Raw genomic sequence first — 17,617 nt, forward strand, 5'->3', positions numbered from 1 at the left:
CGCCTCCTCTCTGAGCGCCGCGCGGGGCCCGCCCCGGCCCGGCCGAAAGGGGCTCGCACCGGCGGGGCTGCCCGGCCGCCCGCCTGTCTGCGCCGGGGCCGCTGGTGAGGCGGGGCGGGCGCAGGCGGACGGCGGGGCAGCCTGGTGTGCTGAGGCCCCGCGAGGCCCCGGGGCGGAGCCGCCGCTGCCAATGGGCTCCGGGTCGCGCAGCCCGGCCCGGGGCGGCCGCTCGGAGCGGGAGAGGGACCGGGAAAGGGAGCGGGACCGGGAAAGGGACCGGGACCGGGACCGGGATCGGGATCGGGATCGGGATCGGGATCGGGATCGGGATCGGGGGCGCTCGCGGTCCGGGAGCCGCGGGCGGCGGCACTGCAGCCGGAGCAAGAGCCGGAGTCGGGGCCGACGCCGGGAGCCGAGCTCGGGGTGAGTGAGCAGCTGGCCCGGAGCGGCCGCACCGTGTCTGTGGGGAAGCAGGGCTGGTGTGCCGGGGCCCGGGCCCGGCGGGGGACGGGAAGGGGTGCTCGGTGCCGCCGGGCTCGGGCAGGGCTGGGGGCGGGAGAGTGGGGCCGGGCGCTCGGTCCCAAGCGCTGCTCGTGACAGCGGCTCGGGGCGATCAGGGCTGGCGCCGCAAGCACCCCTCGCTGTCTCGGCGCTGCCGGTGGCGCTGGGCCCGGGCCGGCCTGAGCTGCGGCGGGGAGACGCTCCGTGCCCGGCACGGCCGCGGCCTTCTCCCGCTGAAGCCCCGCTGTGCCCCCCCAGCTCGGACTCTGGCGATGAGAGACAGAAATGGAAAAAGAAAAAAAGGAGCAGCAGCCGCGATCGGCACCGTAAGGACCGGAGGAAACAGCGCTCACGGTCCCGGGGCCGCTCCTCCGGCTCCAGCCCGGAGCGCGGGCGGGACAGGGCAGCGCGGAGCCGGGAGCGGCGCCGCCGGAGGGATGGATCCAAGTCCTCCGTGTCCTCCGTCAGCTCCCCCTCCCCGCCACGGCCCCGGGGCCGGGAGGAGCCGGGGCAGCAGCTGAGCCTGCAGGAGCGGCTGAGGCTGAGGGAGGAGAAGAAGAAGCAGGCGGCTCTGCTGAAGGCCTTGGAGACGCCCGAGGAGAAGCGAGCACGGAGGTTGGCCAAGAAGGAGGCCAAGGAGAGGAAGAAGCGGGAGAAGATGGGCTGGGGTGAGGAGTACATGGGCTACACCAACACCGACAACCCCTTCGGGGACAACAACCTGCTGGGCACATTCATCTGGAGCAAGGTGAGCTCTGCCATGTCCCTGCAGCCAGGTGGCACAGGCAGGAGGAGTCGGGGGGATCTGTGCCTGAGGTGGGGTCTGTAGCCAGGGGGATGGGATAAGGAGATGGGTCGAGAGCAGGAGAGGGACTTGGAGCTGCTGGGAGCTACAGGCTGAGTGCTGGGCAGCATTTACTGGGTCAGGGACACAGAGATGGTAACGGGAATGCAGCACTTCTGCTATAGGAATGACAGAGGGCTGGGCGTGTTCAGGGTTAGGGTTAGGGAGAAGAGAAGGTTCTCTGGAGAAGAGGAGGCTCTGAGGAGACCTTAGAGCTCCTTCTGGTAGCTACAGAGGTTCCAGGAGAGCTGGAAAGGGACTTGACAAGGACCCTGAGGGGCAGGACAAGGGGAACGGCTTCCCACTGCCAGAGGGCAGGGTTAGATGGGGAAAGAATTCTTGGCTGGGAGGGTGGGCAGGGCCTGGCACAGGGTGCCCAGAGCAGCTGGGGCTGCCCCTGGATCCCTGGCAGTGTCCAAGGCCAGGCTGGACATTGGGGCTTGGAGCAGCCTGGGACAGTGGAAGGTGTCCCTGCCATGGCAGGAGGTAGAACAAAATGATCTTTAAGGTCACTTCTAATCCAAACCATTCCATGATTCCGTGATACTGTTGTGCTGGCAGTTGCCTCACCAGGCCAGGTGGGCTATGTGGGCTGAGTCTGGGTTTGCTGAGGGGCTTCAGGAGCAGGGTTTGAGTGATTTAGGGACCTTCAACAGGATCAGTGCTCACTGGAACAGCAGAAATGGGTGAATGTAGTAGCATTTGCTGGCCAGTGAAGGGCTGTGGAGGTCCTTGGGTTCCACAGCTTCTCTTGGCTGTTCTGTTTAAGGCACTGGAAAAGAAAGGGATCAGCCATCTGGATGAGAAGGACCTGAAGGAGAGGAACAAGCGAATCCAGGAGGACAATCGCCTGGAGCTGCAGAAGGTGGGATAAGATGTCCCCTCCATGTCACTGTCTGACAGAGAGCCCTGTCTACAGCCTGGTTCTCTTCATCCCTCACTGGGAAGTCCCCATTTTCTTCTCCTGGGGGTGTCCAGTCTGTAGGATTCTGGGGGCCACAGAACCCTGGCTTCTCCTATTCCAGGATGAGAAACCTCTTTCCTTGGGGTTGAGCCCAGGAGCTCAGGAGGTGCTGAGGAGGACAATGCCAGGTCATGACACTGAGGCACTCAGTTGTGCCTGTGTCCCCTGTCCCCCACAGGGCTGGCAGTGAGCCCAGGCAACCTGGCCCTGCTGGCTCCCAGCTCTGTAGGAGCTCAGGCTGATGGCAGGAGCCAAGGCAACTCGGGGACAGGTCTTGGCTGTGTCCTTGAGCAGGTGTCTGTGGTGTCTGCACAGTGGCCCATCCCCAGTGGCCTCACAGCTCTGTCACCCTGGGCAGGTGAAGCAGCTGCGCCTGGAGCGGGAGCGGGAAAAAGCCATGCGGGAGCAGGAGCTGGAGATGCTGCAGCGGGAGAAAGAGGCAGAGCACTTCAAAACCTGGGAGGAGCAGGAAGACAACTTCCACCTGCAGCAGGCCAAGCTGCGGTAAGTGTGCAGCTGCTCAGAGCCAGGCCTGGCAGGCAGCAGAGGATGGCACTGCTCTGTATCCCCCACTGTCCCTCTGTTCCTCTCCCTTCACCAGGTCTAAGATCCGGATTCGGGATGGGAGGGCGAAACCCATTGATCTTCTGGCCAAGTACATCAGTGCAGAGGACGATGACCTGGCCGTGGAGATGCACGAGCCCTACACCTTCCTGAACGGCTTGACTGTCTCTGACATGGAGGACCTAGTGGAGGACATCCAGGTGCCTGTTTTGCTGCCCCTCTGCCTGGGCTCAGGGCTTCTCTACCAGCTCTGCTTTCCTCCCCGTGGTGTGGAGCAGGTGCCTGATGTCAGGTTTGTCTCCTGCCTGCAGGTATACATGGAGCTGGAGCAAGGGAAGAATGTGGACTTCTGGAGGGACATGACCATCATCACAGAGGATGAGATAGCCAAGCTTCGCAAGCTGGAGGCCTCTGGGAAAGGAGGACCAGGTGAGCAGGAGAGCAGAGCCTGGTGTGGGTGTCGGGGACTGTGAGTGGTGGGTCACCTAGGGCGCAGGGTCTGCCACGTGTGCTCAGGTTCAGAGGGGCTCTCTTGGACCTGCTGGATGGAGGTTGTGGGTCCAGCAGCTGTGTCTGGCTGGGGTCTGGCCTCCTGCTGTCAGGAGAACTGAGATGAGTGCGGCCAAGTGCCTGGAGACTGACCGGCTGCCCTCACCTGTCCAGGGGAGCGTCGGGACGGCGTCAACGCCTCGGTCAGCTCAGATGTGCAGTCCGTGTTCAAGGGGAAGACGTACAACCAGCTGCAAGCTCTGTACCAGGGCATCGAGAGCAAGATCCGGGCGGGAGGGCCCAACCTGGACATCGGGTACTGGGAGAGCCTCCTGCAGCAGCTGAAGGCTTACATGGCTCGGGCCAGGTGAGAGCAGAGAGTGGGGGCAGTGCAGACCCTGCCGTGGGCAGAGCTGGGGAGGCACAAACCCAGTTGGTGGAGGGAATGGGGGAGGGTGTTCTACCTTTTGTGAAATGGCTGATTTCCAAGAGGGGAGCAGGGCTGGACATCCAGTCCCTTCTGCAGTGGTGATGTTTAGTGAGGTCTCCAAGAGGGAACTGAACTGGGGCTTATTCACCCCAAAACCATCCAAGCCCATCGGGTTTCTGCCTATGGAGGTGGGAGTCACAGCTTTGGGCAGTGGGAGTGAGGTGGTTCTGCTGAGTGGGACCCAAGAGCTCCTCTCCTCTCTCAGGTTGCGGGAGCGGCACCAGGACGTGCTGCGTCAGAAGCTGTACAAGCTGAAGCAGGAGCAGGGTGTGGAGAGTGAGCCACTCTTCCCCATCATCAAGCGGGAGCCGGCCTCCCCCAGTGACAGGTGAGCAGCCACCTGGGGCTGTCCCCGGGGCACCCCGGGCAGAAAGGCAGCCTTGTGCCCCTACCGTTCCCGAGGCAGAGCCCAGGTGAGCAGAGAATGAGGGTACCATCCCCGTCCCAGTCCTCTCTTCTCCCTTCCATGCAGGCTGGATCCCGAGGAGAGCCTTGAGGCACAGCCAGGGCCATCCTCAGAGCCAGAGGCAGAGCAGGACACGGAGGCCAAGGGAGAGGCAGAGGGGGAGGCCGTGCTGATGGAGGAGGATCTGATCCAGCAGAGCCTGGATGACTACGACGCGGGCAAGTACAGCCCCCGGCTGCTGGGCCCCAACGAGCTGCCCTTCGACGCCCACGTGCTGGAGGCTGAGGAGGACACGCACCGGCTGCTGCTCCTGCGCCAGCAGCTCCAGGTGACAGGTGAGTGCAGCCTGCTCGGCATGGAGAGCGTGCAGTGATTCGGGGTGCAGGGCTGGAGGGGACACTGCCCTCAGGAAAGGGCAAGAGCTGGATCTGCAGCAGGCACCCAGAGCTGACCTGGCAGAGGGATGCCCCTGGAGCAAAGGGCACTGTGGCCTGGGCAGGAGCAGGGAGATGGTGCTCAGGGTGCTCCTGGGGGACCTGCCTCAGTACCACCAAGGTGTTTGGGTGCAGACAGGCACAAGGGGTGTTTTGGTTGAGTTTTCCAGCACAGCTCAGCCCAGCACTCACTCAGAGCCCACCGGGCAGCACACACATTCCTGTGTCCAGTTCTGCATCCTCTGCCCAGCAGCTCCTTCTCTCGGCGTGCCTGGAGCAGTGTTACATGGCCCAGGCCTGGCTGGCACTGCAGAACCTGATGTCATCTCTTCCCCCTATAGGTGATGCTTCCGAGAGCACCGACGACATCTTCTTCCGTAAGGCCAAGGAGGGCATGGGCGCGGACGAGGCGCAGTTCAGCGTGGAGATGCCGCTCACGGGCAAGGCCTATCTGTGGGCTGACAAGTACCGGCCACGCAAGCCCCGCTTCTTCAACCGTGTGCACACGGGCTTCGAGTGGAACAAGTACAACCAGACCCACTATGACTTCGACAACCCCCCCCCCAAGATTGTGCAGGGCTACAAGTTCAACATCTTCTACCCTGACCTCATCGACAAGCGCTCGACGCCCGAGTACTTCCTGGAGGCCTGCCAGGACAACAAGGACTTTGCCATCCTGCGCTTCCATGCCGGGCCACCCTACGAGGACATAGCCTTCAAGATTGTCAACAGGGAGTGGGAGTATTCCCACCGCCACGGCTTCCGCTGCCAGTTTGCCAACGGCATCTTCCAGCTCTGGTTCCACTTCAAGCGTTACCGTTACCGCCGGTGAGGGGCTGCTCAGCACCCTCAGACACCTGCTCGGGGTGGTCGGGGGTCTCATCCCACAGCACAGACACTGTTCCATGGATATCCCCAAGGCCTGGCTCAGCACTGGGCATGTTCCTGAGGCTTTTCCCTGTCCTTGCATTTATCATGAGGGACCCTGAGACTTTGGTATAAATAAAATAAGGATCGTTTTAGCCATGAGCTCCTGAGCGTGGGCAGCCCCACTGCTCCTGCATGACATCACCAGTCAGTACCACACGGCCAGCGCTGGGAACTCCCCTGAGGGCTGGATAGTGCTTAGGGTGGGGTGTCCTCACCCCTGTGTCTCCAGGGTCTGTTGCCCCATCCCCACAGCGTCAGCCCCATGCACTCCCTTGCCCCACTCCAGCCCCCTCCCACTCCCAACACCTCCCCTTACCAGTGGCAGACCAGTCCAGCTGCTGCTCCCCAGCTGGAGTCACAGGGCCCTTGGCTTCACCAGTCCAGCACTGCCCTGGGTCCTGGGTCATAGCGGGGCCCCTCACCCTCTCTGGGGCCCCATTCCTGGCACGTCCTCCCCTGGGATCTGGCTTCCCCAGCCTGGGAGTGCCGCCACATCCTTCAATCCTGGCTGTGGCATGGGAGGCTTTAGTGGCTGCCAGGCGCTGGCTCTGGCGGAGCGGAGGAGAGGGATGCTGGTTGGGATATTTCCTTACAGGGGAAAATCCGGATTCCAGAGCCTGCAGTCCCTCCCACACCATGCCTGTGAGGCTCTCCCTGCCCTGGACAAGAATCGGCTGCACTCCCCAGCACCCTGTTGATGAAGTGGGGGTTCCTGAGGGCCTCTAGTGATGTTCAGATAATTTTTGGGCACCTGAGGGGCACTTCAGGGTTGAGCAGATGATGACCACGGGCCCAGCCACACTCCTCTGGGATCACCCCACATGGCTCCATCCCCACAAGCCCCCAAATCCTGGGCTGTCCCCGCTCAGGCAGGCAGGACAGGGTGCTGGTGAGCAGTGCCCAGGGGTGCAGGAGACCTCTGTCCTGGCTTCACTGAGAGGCCGTTTCCTACCTGCATCCGCCCTCTCCCCAGTACAGGCCCATGGTGCAGAGACTTAGGGGGCTGCCCAGGTCCCCCAGCACTAGGGCAGAGCCAACCCTGCTGTGTGACCCTTCCGGGCCTTGGGGGCTGCCCCATGGTTCAGGAAAGTTGCCTTGTCCTGCTCCTGGCTCTGCTGGCTCTGCTGGCAGGATCCAGCCCCACAGCCACCGTGGGAGCTGGTGCTCAGGAGGCTCCCCATGCCTGCCCTGGCCACCTCCACTTGCGGGGCTTGGCCTGCTTCAGATGGGGTGGGGGACCCTGACTGCCTTGGCCCTGCTGGGGATGCCCCCTCCCCATCCTGCCAGACATCCCCAGGGCCGGCAGCTGCACCGGACACATTCCCTGGCCTCTCCTTCCTGTGAGTTATTTCCAGCTGCTGCCTGTGCAGAGAGGTTTCAGGGCTCAGCGCAGGAAGTGAGTGAAGGGAGGAGGAAACAGGGGAAAAAACCCAAACCCCAAAGCTGGTGGTTGGTGCCCTCCCTGCCCAGCTGCCAGGCAGAGCCTCCCTCCCCACAGCCTGTCCCTTTCCTTCCTGGGCACACACAAAGGTGGAGGAATTCCCCCAGAAACGTCCCGCTGTCTCTCCAGCCTGAGCAGGGCTCGTGTCCTCTTCCCGGCACTGCATTTCCTTGCGCTCCAGGCCCTGGGTGAGGTCACTGGGCAGGCACAGGAGCCTGAGCTCCCGAGAGCTGCTGCAGCCTCTGAGCATGGGCCGGGGCCAGATCAGGGGCTGGATCCGGCTGAGGCCCCTGACGGCTTTTCCCTGACCTGGCTGCTCTCCGTGCCCCTGTCCACATCTCCCCTACGTTTCGGGGGAAGCTGCCACGGCGCAGCCCTGAGCCGGGCAGGGGGACACAGCAGCTCGGCCGGTTCCTGCCCGGGCCGGGCAGTCGGTGGAGCTGCCTCGTGCCCCATCCCCTGTGAGCGCAGCTGCTCCCGGGCACACCCCGGCCCCACCCGGGACAACAGCGGCTGCCGAGCCGCGCGCGTTTCGCCGGCGGTGGGGCCACTCCTGCCCCCGGCACACAGGGCCAGCCGCCATCTAGCTCTGCGAGCTGGCCCTGCCTTCCTCCCGGGCTTTCGCTGTGACAATCTTTGCTCCAAACCAAGGGATGATGGGCTCTGCAGCCCCCCGCACTGCCGAGCCAGTGCAAGGAAAACCTGCCTAGGCATCCACCTGAGCGCCGAGCCACTGTGCCCCCTGCTTGCCTTGACGGGATGCTGGGTGCTCGGGATGTCCCCGCGTCCCCCGTGGCCTCAGGCGCTCCCAGCTCTTCGGAGCTGATGGAGACGCCGCGGCCAGAGCCGAGCTCTGCCCTCCTCAGCGGAGCACGAGGAGCAGCAACGGAGGCCATGAGACCATGGGAGGGAACACTGCCTGGGGGCGTGCCAGCCCAGCTGCTCTCGGGTTTGGACAGCGCAGCGACAGCTCGGAGCTGCCGGGCTGGGAAAACCCCCGGGAGGCGAATCCCCCCGGGGTACAGACGGCACCCAGGGACCCTGGCCCTCGGCCACGCCAGTGCCCGGAGCCGCAGCTGCCTCTCCTTTCTCGGGTCCCGGGGTCACTGCGGGGCTCGGCGAGGACCCCTCCTCTGGCGGACCCCACCGCGGCGCCGGCCCGGGTCCCGCTGGAGGGGCGGCACGGCCGGACCCCCCCCCCCCCGCCTCAAGCCCGCCCGGGTAAACAAGTGAGTAACGGGGCAGGAGCCCAGCCCCGAGACGGACTCAGCCGCGGGTGCCGCCACCGGGGGGGCTTTGTGTGCCGGCACCGGGGGGGCTGCGCCGGAGGGACGCTGTCGGGACCGGGGGGCGACCCCCGCCTGGAGCCCCGTCCCGAGCGGGGAGGGAGCGGAGAGGGACGGGGCCGGTTCCGGGGGGCGCGGCGAGCCCGGCCCTTCCCCCGCCCCGCCGCGGGGCTGAGCCGAGTCGAGCTGAGCTGAGCCGGGCTGAGCCGAGCCGGGCTGAGCTGGGCCGGGCTGAGCAAAGCCGAGCCGGGTGGGTCCCGCCGGCAGCGAGGTAGGGCTCGGGTCTGCGCGGGGAGGGAGGCGTTGGAGGGGGGGCGAGAGATGCGCGGCCAAGGGGGCTGTGAGGGACAAAAAGCCCAGAAGGCTGGGATGGACGGACAGAGAGACCGGGATGGACGGACAGAGACTGGGATGGGCGGACAGACCGCAGGGCTGGGACGAACGGAGGGGCTGTGCGGGGCTCTGGGGGCTGTGTAGGACGGTCGGGGCTCCAGGAGCTCCCAGGGCTCAGCCGCCGGGTTCGCACACAACCCCGGGGATCGGGTGCGTTTCGGGGGAGGAGAAGCGGGCACCCCATGGTGAGGGACGGACACGTGGTGCCCCTGCTCCCCCCATTGTGTGTCTGTCCATCGGAACCAGGATTTGCTTTCGGGGCTCCCCCGCCGGGACGGTTCCCCCCCCCCGCCCCCATGTGCCGCTGGCTCCTCTGGGAAGAGCCGGAGAAGGACCAGGAAAGGCTCAGGAAAGGGCCGGGAAAGGAAGGGTCTATTTCGGGCTGTCGGAGTGGGCGGCCCAGCAGCCTTGAAGCCCTCGAGATGCCGCGACGCTGCGGGCGGGGGCAGCGGTGGGGCGGGGGGCCCTGGTGCCCCCGGGCTGCCGAGTCCCGGCTTCTGCACTCCAGGGCACCCGGGCTGATCCTCCAGCCACCGCCTGCCCGGCTCCGGGCTCTGGAGGTTGGAATGGGGTTGGTGCCAGTTGTGTCCCAGTCAGCCCTGGGTCACAGCAGGGACAGGCGAGGACACGCCTGGCAGGGACCATCCTGTGTGTCACTGCTTCCCTGGGATGTCCTCTGTGCCGGGTGTCCTAGGGATGTCCCTGCTCCAGGCCAGGCCAACTTCTTCAGCAGCAGGTCCTTGTGATGGTTGTGGGGCCAGGGAGGAACACTGATGCCCTGACAAGTCCTCATCCCCGTGACCTTTCCTGTTCCAGCTGATCACCTCGACCCGATTTGATGCCCCAGGGCCCCAGCCTGGAGGGGGGTGGCAGTGGGAGCACATCCATCCCTGACAGGTGACACAGTGTCCCATGGGACCACCTGCAGCAGGGGCATCAGGCTGCAGAGACAGAGGGGATCATGCAGGGAAAGTCACTGTCCTGGAGAGGTCCAGCAAGCAGAGAGTGGCCACGCAAGGGATAAATGCAAATACCCTGCAGCATCTTCTGCACAGCTGCCCTGTGGCTCAACACCATGTCCAGTGGCAGAGCCCAGGTCAAGGGTGCACATGGGGTGTGAGGGGAGTTACTGCTGTCTGGTTTTGGGGTCCCTTTGCAGGTGTGTGGTGCCCTCTTCCCTTCCTGCTCCCACCCTGGCCTGACCTTGCAAGCCCTGTACAGGCCCCATGCCCAGTCCTGCCCGGGGAAGCCTGGGGAAGCAGCAGGCTGGGGCAGACACTGATAAGGAGCAGCCTCCCTCACTCCCCATCTGCCTTTCCCTTGCTGCCCTCGGATGTGGCCAGGGCAGGAAGCAGTACCCAGCAGAGGCAGGGCATTAGTGCCTGCACCAGCCCCCCACACCCCACTGCCAGTGCCTCACAGCCTCCAGCAGAACATTTCAGAGCTAGCTCCTCTCCTCCAGGATTTTACCCCTGCACCCCTTGCCAAACCCTTGCTCGCATGGGATCTCCATTTTGCTGGGTCCAGAACCCCAAACCTGAGCGCAAGGGGTTGGTGGGGACAGTCCCTGGGCTCAGGATTTCTCTTCTGCAGGACCTGCTGTCCCCACATGTCCCCACGTCCATCCTCCTGCAGTGGCTGCCCCTGATGAGGGGAAAATGGCGAGTGGGGACCCCGACCCCCACATGAGCCCCTTCCTGGAGGCACCACTGGTGTGTTCTGGCACAGCAGGGGTTCCCTCACTCCCAGCCCTGCAGATGCTAAGTGGCTGTAAATATTTGATTTCCTCTAAATGCTGTGCCTGGCCGAGGCAGCTCTGCACAGGGGGCCTGAGCCCAGCTCAGACCCCTCCGAGCCTCCGGGGTCCCTGTCCAGGCCACAGTGGGCAGTGGATGAGGGTCCAGGTTGTGGTTGTGTCGGGGCAGGAGGTGAAGGGAGGACAGGGAGGGGATGTAGGTAATGGTGAGATTTGGAGCTTCTGGGGCTGGTGCCTCCTTGCCTGGCCACGGTACCACCTCAGGGAGACCCCCCCGCTGGACACTGTGGCTGTGAGTTCCCAGGTAACAGGGACAGCAGGGCAGCATCACCCCATGGGCTCTTGAACCCCAGTGAGGAGAGGGAGCACCCTGGGACAAGGGGAACATGTTTGGGGACAGCACCCTGGCAGTGTGGGTGGGTACATGGCAAGGGACAGCTGGAGTGGGACTGGCACACCAGGTACTCGCGTGGCATCACTGTGGGGCAGGGGTGACTTTGTCACCTCCCAGAGGACTTGGGAAAGGCTGGTGACTCCTCAGGGTCTTAGAAAGTCGTGCCGAGGCCTCACCACGTGTCTGCAGGGCCGACGCCTCTGGGGCTGCCGCGGTCCCTCGGGGAGCAGTGAGAACAAACAGCCGCAAGTTTTCACTCTTGGCTCATGGAAAAAGCATGGCCCACCCTCGCAGTGATTCACCGCCACATTCTGCCAGCCCCCCACACCAGGACAGGAGAGAGATGGGGACGAGCCGCCACCACCACCCCTGGCCCCTTCCCCGCTCCCCAGGGCTGCGGGGCCCGAGGCAGAGCCGGGGCCGGGCACGGGCAGGGCGCTGCGGCGCTGGGTGGGTGCCGCACCCCCAGCCCCACGTGCGGCCGGGGTGAGGCCCCAGAGGATGTCGCAATGCTTGGCCCCATCCCAGCCCGGCCGGGCTGTGGGATCGGCGCGTGGCTCGGGTGTGCGCGGTGGCTCCCGGCCCTGCGGCCACCCTCGCACCCCCGGCCGGACAGGGGCTGGCGGCCGAGGGGTGTCTGGGTGAGGGACACGGCACGGGGCTTGCTTGGGACACGGGGACCCAGAGCCAGGCCAGTGATGGACCAACGGCCAGGATTGGCAATGATCAGGGCTGGTCTGAGGTTTAACTTGGCGACGAAGGACAGGTGGCAGTGCCACCCTGCACGAGGGAGGGGCACCGCAGTGGGGCTTTGCAGGGGTGGCGGGTTGGGGTGGAGCTGGGCATCCCACTGGGGCCACTGGGCTGAGGACTGTGTCAGCCAGGAGGGTGGGCTGAGGCAGGTGGTGTGGCAAGAACATCCACAGTCTCGAGAAATGGGTCCCAGGAGGAGAGGAGGGGTCAGCTCCCTGTGGGCGTCTGTGTCCCCAGGTTGTCCAGTCCCCACTGTTGCCATGTCTCTGTCCTGTCCCACATCATCTCATTTGCAGCCTGGACTAATTAGCAATGGAGGGCTATGTAGGACCAGGAGTTGGACTTGACAAACCTTGTGGGTCCATTCCCACAGGATATCCCACGATTCTATGATTCCCAACTGCTTCCCGGCCCAAGTGAGGCAGAGTGGCACTAAGCGGGCTGTCTACCTCCACAGCCGTCCCTGTCACACCCTGTCACACCCTGTCACAGCCACTGTCCTGGTGACAAACGCACAGCTCCCACTGCAGGGGATGCCAGGAGGGCAGAGCAGGTCTGTCACCCACACTGGCTGTGGTTTGGCAGCGGTGCCAGGGTTGTAGCACAGCCTCAAACTTGTACCTCAGGTTTCCCCAGCACACTGGAGGAATGGGACATCTCCACATTGAGCTCAGGGATAGGCAGAGAGTCAGGATCATGCCCTGGTGCAGCCACCGTGTGCCTGCATCCTTCAGAGTGAGTCCCCCACCGTGATGGAGGGTGATGGCCCAGGGATCTCTGGCTATGTGCCCCCGGGGCGGGAGGGAGCCCAGCTGTCAATGACGAGTTTCCTGCGGCACCCGCTGTGCCGGGATTCAGCCTCGTGGCTGCAGCCCCATGTGGCTCGTGGCCGGGGACAGTTAATCCCAGCAGCTGCAGGGCTGCAGCCCTTGGCCTCCACTGCAGCTGTGCCTGCAGCTGGCACGAGCCAGGTCCCGCCCTGGTGTCCCTCTCCATGGGCTGGGGTTCCACCGTGGTGTCCCCCTCCACAGCCCCTGGAGGACCCCATATCTGCAAGCTCAGGGTGGGTGATGGGTGGGCTTGGCCTAAATTCCCTCTGTTCCCCCCGCAGGGCAAGGCGGGATTGGTGCCGGCAGCAGCGGGGGGCTCCGGCCATGGAGGAGAGCCAGGAGGGTGCCTGAGGCCGCTGGAAGGAGCAGGAGGGAGTGCGGGACATGGAGCCCCCCAACAGCAGCACGGCCGGGCAGGCGGACTCGTGCTTTGGGGTGTTCAATGCCAGCGATGGCCGCGCCAGTGCACGGAACAGCATCGCCTCGCCCTGGTTCTCCACGGCCTTCGGCCTCATCGGCCTCTGTTCCAACCTCTTTGCCCTTTGCGTCCTGGTCAGCTCCTCCCGCAAGCTCTCCAGCCAGGCCCGCTCCTCCTTCCTCATCTTCCTCTGTGGGCTCGTGGTCACAGACTTCATGGGACTGCTGGTGACGGCCTCAGTCATCATCCCCTACCACTTCACCAAGTTCTCCTGGGCCAAGGTGGACCCTGGCTGCCACCTCTGCAACTTCCTCGGCTTCTCCATGGTCTTCTTCGGGCAGTGCCCGCTGCTGCTGGGGGCCACCATGGCCGGGGAGCGGTTCTTGGGCATCAACCGCCCCTTCTCGCGCTCCACCAGCCTCTCCAAGCGCCGCGCCTGGGCCATCGTGGGGCTGGTGTGGGGCTTCTCCTGCTCACTGGGACTGCTGCCAGTGTTGGGGCTGGGCCGGTACACGCTGCAGTTCCCTGGTTCCTGGTGCTTCCTCACCCTCCTGCCTGACACCGGCGACGTCGTCTTCTGCCTGCTCTTCGCGCTGCTAGGCATCCTCTCCGTGCTGCTCTCCTTCGTCCTCAACACCGTCAGCGTGGTCACACTCTGCCGTGTCTACCACGATCGCGAGTCGGTGCAGCGGCGCCGCGACAGCGAGGTGGAGATGATGGTGCAGCTCGTGGGCATCATGATTATCGCCACCATCTGCTGGATGCCCCTCCTGGTGAGGCCTCTGTCCTGGTGTGCCCCATCACCACCCCTCCATGGCCCTCCTGGATCTTCATGTCCCCCCTGTTCCTCCTTGTGGGGCCTCAGTCTTGGTGTGTTCCCCTCACCCTCCCTCCATCTCCCTCCTGGTGTCCCCCACCCTTCACAGTGAGGTCCCAGCTTTCAGTATGTCCCCTCCATGTACCTGCTGGTGATGTCCCAGGTCTGGAGGTGTCCCCTTGGTAAGACCTCCCCTGCCAGTGTCCCCCTGCCACCTCTCTACACGCCAAGTTGGCCCCTGGTGACAGGCAGAGCAGGTGCTCCCCAGTGCTCCAAACCAGCCCAGGACTCCTCCAAGGGGCTCAGTGCCTCGACCTTCATCATTTCCCCACCCTGGCGCAGCTCATGGATCCTCCACTGACACTTTGTCCCCTTTTCCCCCCAGATCTTCATAGTCCAGGTGGTCCTGCAGCACCTGCCTGGCCAGGCACAGGTGCTGCCCTCAGACACGCAGGAGATGCTGCTGATCTACATCCGCATGGTCACCTGGAACCAGATCCTGGACCCCTGGGTCTACATCCTGTTCCGCCGGGCCGTGCTGCAGCGCGTGTACCCCCGGCTGCACCCCCGGCCCTCCATCGTCTCCCTCACCCCCTCCCTGCCCCGCAAGCTCACCGCTGGCTCCGTCCTGCAGTAGCAGCCCTGGGGACGGGCACCGGGCAGGGGGGCCCGGCCATGCCCCCATCCCATCCCTGATGGATGCTCATCACCCGCATCCAGGGGCTTTCCCCGCCCCCCGAGCCCGATACCCAAGGGGCTGTCAGGGGGCACAGGGCTGCTTCCCCCTCCCCGTCCCCAATAAAGCACAGCTCGTGCAGCTCTTGGTGCCCACTGGGGGTGACCACCCGGGGGGACCCCAGGGAAGGTGCCTGGGGGGGGATCCTGCCCTGCTGACAACCAGAGCAACAGCCCTTCTCCAGTCTCTCCTTTAATGAGCCACAGCTACTGCCCACCACGTTTGGGGCGTGTGCAAGGGGGATCCTCAGGAACGTGGGTGGGCTGGGTGCCCTCTTCCCCCCAACCCAAGGGACAGACCTGGGTGCTGCTCAGGAGGATGTGGGGGGCAGGATGGGGACCCCCACCAGCGCCTCAGCCCCAGATGGGGTGGGGATGAGGTGGGGATGTGGGGAGAGGACAAAAGTGAGGGGCAACACCTGCCCCCAGCTACTCCTTATCCCCCTTGGGGTGGCAGACGGCTGCCCACACCTCGGCCACAAACTCCTGGGGGAAGGCAAACTCGCCCAGCACCGAGTCCAGCCCTTGGGCAAGCTGGGCCACGCTGGGGCTGCCCTTGGCTGCCTCCACCATCGTCGAGGCTGTTGGGGAGAAGGGGGAGGTCAGGGCCAGTGTGGGGGGCCGGGACAGGAGCAGGGGCTGAGTCAGGATCTGGGGCAGGAGCAGGGGCAGGAGAAGAGGCAGAAGCTGGGGAAGGGGCAGGGGCTAGGGCAGGGTTGGGGTGGGGGTGAGGGTCAGGACAGGGGCAGGGGCAGGTCCAGGTCAGGGTCCAGGCCCCCTGCTCACCCAGCTCGCTGTCACGGATGCCCATGTAACTCTCCAGCAGATCGTCCACCTGCCGGGCAGCTTCTTCCTCGGTGGGGCTGGGCTGGGGGCAAGGGGCCCAGGGGGTGAGTGCCAGGCAGCACAGGGGCTCCTAAAGGCACAGGGATGCTTCTCCCCACCCTGCCACAGTGTGAGGAGCCATAGGCTTGGGGTGGGGGACTTGGGGTGGGCCTTACCCCCTCCTCCAGCACGGCCGGGCCCTGTGTCCGCAGCCGCAGCGTTTCCTTCCCACTGGCCACTCTGCCTTCCCCTGGGGATTTGCTTGTCCGTGTCCGCTGCCCAATCATGTCTGTGCCCCAGGGTGGGGGGTGAGGGCACAGGCAGGACCTGGCATCCCCAGCCCCTCGCTGCCCTCTGCCCGGCCATCCCCCAGCCCCGGGGGCACTGCAGGGTGAGCCGTGCAGGGACAGCGCTGGTGTGCCAGGGACACCCAGGGGTGCAGGGTGGGGATGCTCCTGGTTATGGGGTGCTCACGGGTGCTCGGGACAATGCACACAGAGCAAGAGGGGCGCCCATGGGGGGCACGAGCAGGTGTGGGGACACCCCCGTGGGTGCCCCAGGGCTGTGGGGTACACACACACATAGTGGGGGTGCAGAGGGGCACACACAGGGGGTAGTGAGCCCTGGGGGGCACTCGGTCACTGCGGAAGGGCTGCAGGGCCACAGGGGGCTGGGGATGATCCCAGGGTTCCCAGGGCAGGAGCAGGGGCACCCTCTCAACTCACCGAAGGCCTTTTTGGGCTGGACCAGGCGGAGGGTGAAGGGCTGAGCCCGCGGCAGCTCCCGCAGCATCCGAGCCACCTCATAGTGGCGGCAGCCCACGATGGTGTGGTCGTTGATGGCCTCGATGCTGTCCCCCACACACACTGTCTGCAGCCGGTTGATGATGCTCCCCTCCTTGATCCTCTGGGGACCACGGTGGGACAGGGACACGGCAACCACATGGCACAATGGGACAGTCAGACACAGCCCCCATCCCGCCGCACACACGGCCACCTCAGTGGTCCCACACCCTTTGGTAGCCAGGTCAGGCAGGGGAGACCTCCAGGGCCGGGGTGGACACAGGGAAGGATTGATGTGGGGAGTCAGGGAGGAGCCTGATTCCAGGGAGGGGATGCATGGGGGATGTCACCTGCAGAACCACAGTCCCCAGGGCTGCCCCAGCCCCAGCCTGGTCCCCAGGGGCTCACCTTGATGAAGGCGTAGCCGGCCCCGTTGTCTGTGATGGTGAGGCCAAGCGCGTCCTCTGTCTTGGTCACCTCCACCTCCTTGGTCTCGCCCCGGACGTGGGCAAAGATGAAATCCTCCAGGCCAATCTGTCCCCCCAGCAGCTTCTGCATGTCCACTTTGTGTGTGTTGAGCGTGCAGAAGAGGATCTGCCCCGGGGAACCCCATCAGCCGGGACTGGGGATGCCCCAGTAGGGCAAGAGGTGTCAGGGGAGCCACGGCCAGTTCAAGGGGATTTGGTCAGATCTGGGCACTGCTAGAAGAGAAGGGCCCAGGGACCCCCAGCCTGCCTGGGACCCTGCACTGCCCCATCCCTGTGCACCTTCCCACAGCTCCAGGCAGCTGCAACCAGCCAGGGAACTGGCAGCCCTGGCTCCCTGCCCACATACAGAGGAGAAACTGAGGCACAGAGCCCCCAAGCCCTCCCCAGAGGAGCTGATACAGCCCTGAGGCCAAAACATCTTTCCAGAAAACTTTGGGGACTACGTTTGCAAGCATCTGGGGACTTGTGGATGCACAGGCCACAGACAGTGCCACAGGGTGCGTGTCCCTGCCTGGGGCACAAAGACCCCTCCCCGGGCCGCAGCCCCTCACCTCGGTGGGCGAGATGTCGAAGACCTCAGCGATTTTGGCGTAGAGCTCTTTGACGTTGGTGAAGCCCTCGATGCGCCCCGTGGGGCTGCCGTGGGCCAGCTGCGTGTGGAACACCAGCCTGGGGCGGGCACGGGGAGCCCGGGGGGCCGCGGGGCCGGCGGCGGGGGGCTCGGGGGTCCCCGGCTCCTGCCCCACGCCGTTCTCCATGGGGCCGCCCTCGGGGGGCTGCCGGCCGTGCCTGCCCGCCCGCTGCATCCCTGCGGCGCTGCTGAATTATGGATGGAGCTGGCTCCCCGCCGGCCGTAAGGTGATCCCCGCGCCCGGGAACCTGAGCCGCTGGCGCAGGTCAGCCGCGGGGATCGGGTGAGCTCTGCCACGTAGGAAGAGCCCTGGCCAGGCTGGAGGTGGGAGAGCAGCCGGCCCAGAGCCAGCACCACCGCACCCTCCCCAGCTGGGGCTGGGGGCTGCAGTGATGGGCTCGGGGCTGTGGGCCGCTGATCCACCCCAACAGCCCCAGGATCACCTC

The 17,617-nt window shown here is 65.2% G+C and overlaps 3 protein-coding genes across 5 annotated transcripts; 2 read left to right on the top strand and 1 right to left on the bottom strand.

Annotated features, from left to right (window-relative positions):
* The first annotated feature begins 175 nt into the window (after positions 1 to 175).
* Positions 176 to 5,721, top strand: CACTIN (cactin, spliceosome C complex subunit). 2 transcript variants are annotated; one of them, XM_032092870.1, is made up of 10 exons: positions 176 to 423; positions 760 to 1,249; positions 2,115 to 2,210; positions 2,668 to 2,813; positions 2,911 to 3,073; positions 3,185 to 3,302; positions 3,537 to 3,729; positions 4,058 to 4,180; positions 4,301 to 4,593; positions 5,034 to 5,721. In XM_032092870.1, the coding sequence occupies exons 1-10, from the start codon at positions 191 to 193 to the stop codon at positions 5,522 to 5,524; spliced, it is 2,346 nt and encodes a 781-aa protein (XP_031948761.1). In that variant the 5' UTR covers positions 176 to 190; the 3' UTR covers positions 5,525 to 5,721. The 2 variants fall into 2 exon arrangements, with proteins under 2 accessions (XP_031948761.1, XP_031948762.1); XM_032092871.1 differs by having other exon boundaries at positions 4,325 to 4,593.
* A 2,139-nt stretch (positions 5,722 to 7,860) lies between these two features.
* TBXA2R (thromboxane A2 receptor) lies at positions 7,861 to 14,529 on the top strand. Of its 2 annotated transcripts, none has more exons than XM_032092841.1 (3): positions 7,861 to 8,292; positions 12,757 to 13,666; positions 14,096 to 14,529. In XM_032092841.1, the coding sequence occupies exons 2-3, from the start codon at positions 12,860 to 12,862 to the stop codon at positions 14,345 to 14,347; spliced, it is 1,059 nt and encodes a 352-aa protein (XP_031948732.1). In that variant the 5' UTR covers positions 7,861 to 8,292; positions 12,757 to 12,859; the 3' UTR covers positions 14,348 to 14,529. The 2 variants fall into 2 exon arrangements, with proteins under 2 accessions (XP_031948732.1, XP_031948731.1); XM_032092840.1 differs by lacking the exon at positions 7,861 to 8,292 and adding an exon at positions 8,510 to 8,620.
* A 115-nt stretch (positions 14,530 to 14,644) lies between these two features.
* GIPC3 (GIPC PDZ domain containing family member 3) lies at positions 14,645 to 17,607 on the bottom strand (the record flags this gene model as incomplete). Its single annotated transcript, XM_032092335.1, is given in 8 exon segments — positions 14,645 to 15,026; positions 15,232 to 15,313; positions 15,447 to 15,559; positions 15,996 to 16,176; positions 16,461 to 16,646; positions 17,092 to 17,231; positions 17,234 to 17,436; positions 17,438 to 17,607. Coding segments are annotated over 8 exon segments (1,227 nt in total), but the record flags the coding sequence as incomplete, so codon positions are not given.
* Positions 17,608 to 17,617: the final 10 nt, after the last annotated feature.

Source organism: Corvus moneduloides, chromosome 28 (assembly GCF_009650955.1).
Source record: "Corvus moneduloides isolate bCorMon1 chromosome 28, bCorMon1.pri, whole genome shotgun sequence".
In the NCBI taxonomy this organism is placed as follows: Eukaryota; Metazoa; Chordata; class Aves; order Passeriformes; family Corvidae; genus Corvus; species Corvus moneduloides.

Coding starts and splice junctions, on each gene's coding strand:
- CACTIN (XM_032092870.1), top strand. CDS start 191: ATGGGCTCCGGGTCGCGCAGCCCGGCCCGGGGCGGCCGCTCGGAGCGG. Junction 424..759: donor CGCCGGGAGCCGAGCTCGGG/GTGAGTGAGCAG, acceptor GTGCCCCCCCAG/CTCGGACTCTGGCGATGAGA. Junction 2,814..2,910: donor CTGCAGCAGGCCAAGCTGCG/GTAAGTGTGCAG, acceptor TCCCTTCACCAG/GTCTAAGATCCGGATTCGGG.
- TBXA2R (XM_032092841.1), top strand. CDS start 12,860: ATGGAGCCCCCCAACAGCAGCACGGCCGGGCAGGCGGACTCGTGCTTT. Junction 13,667..14,095: donor TCTGCTGGATGCCCCTCCTG/GTGAGGCCTCTG, acceptor TTTTCCCCCCAG/ATCTTCATAGTCCAGGTGGT.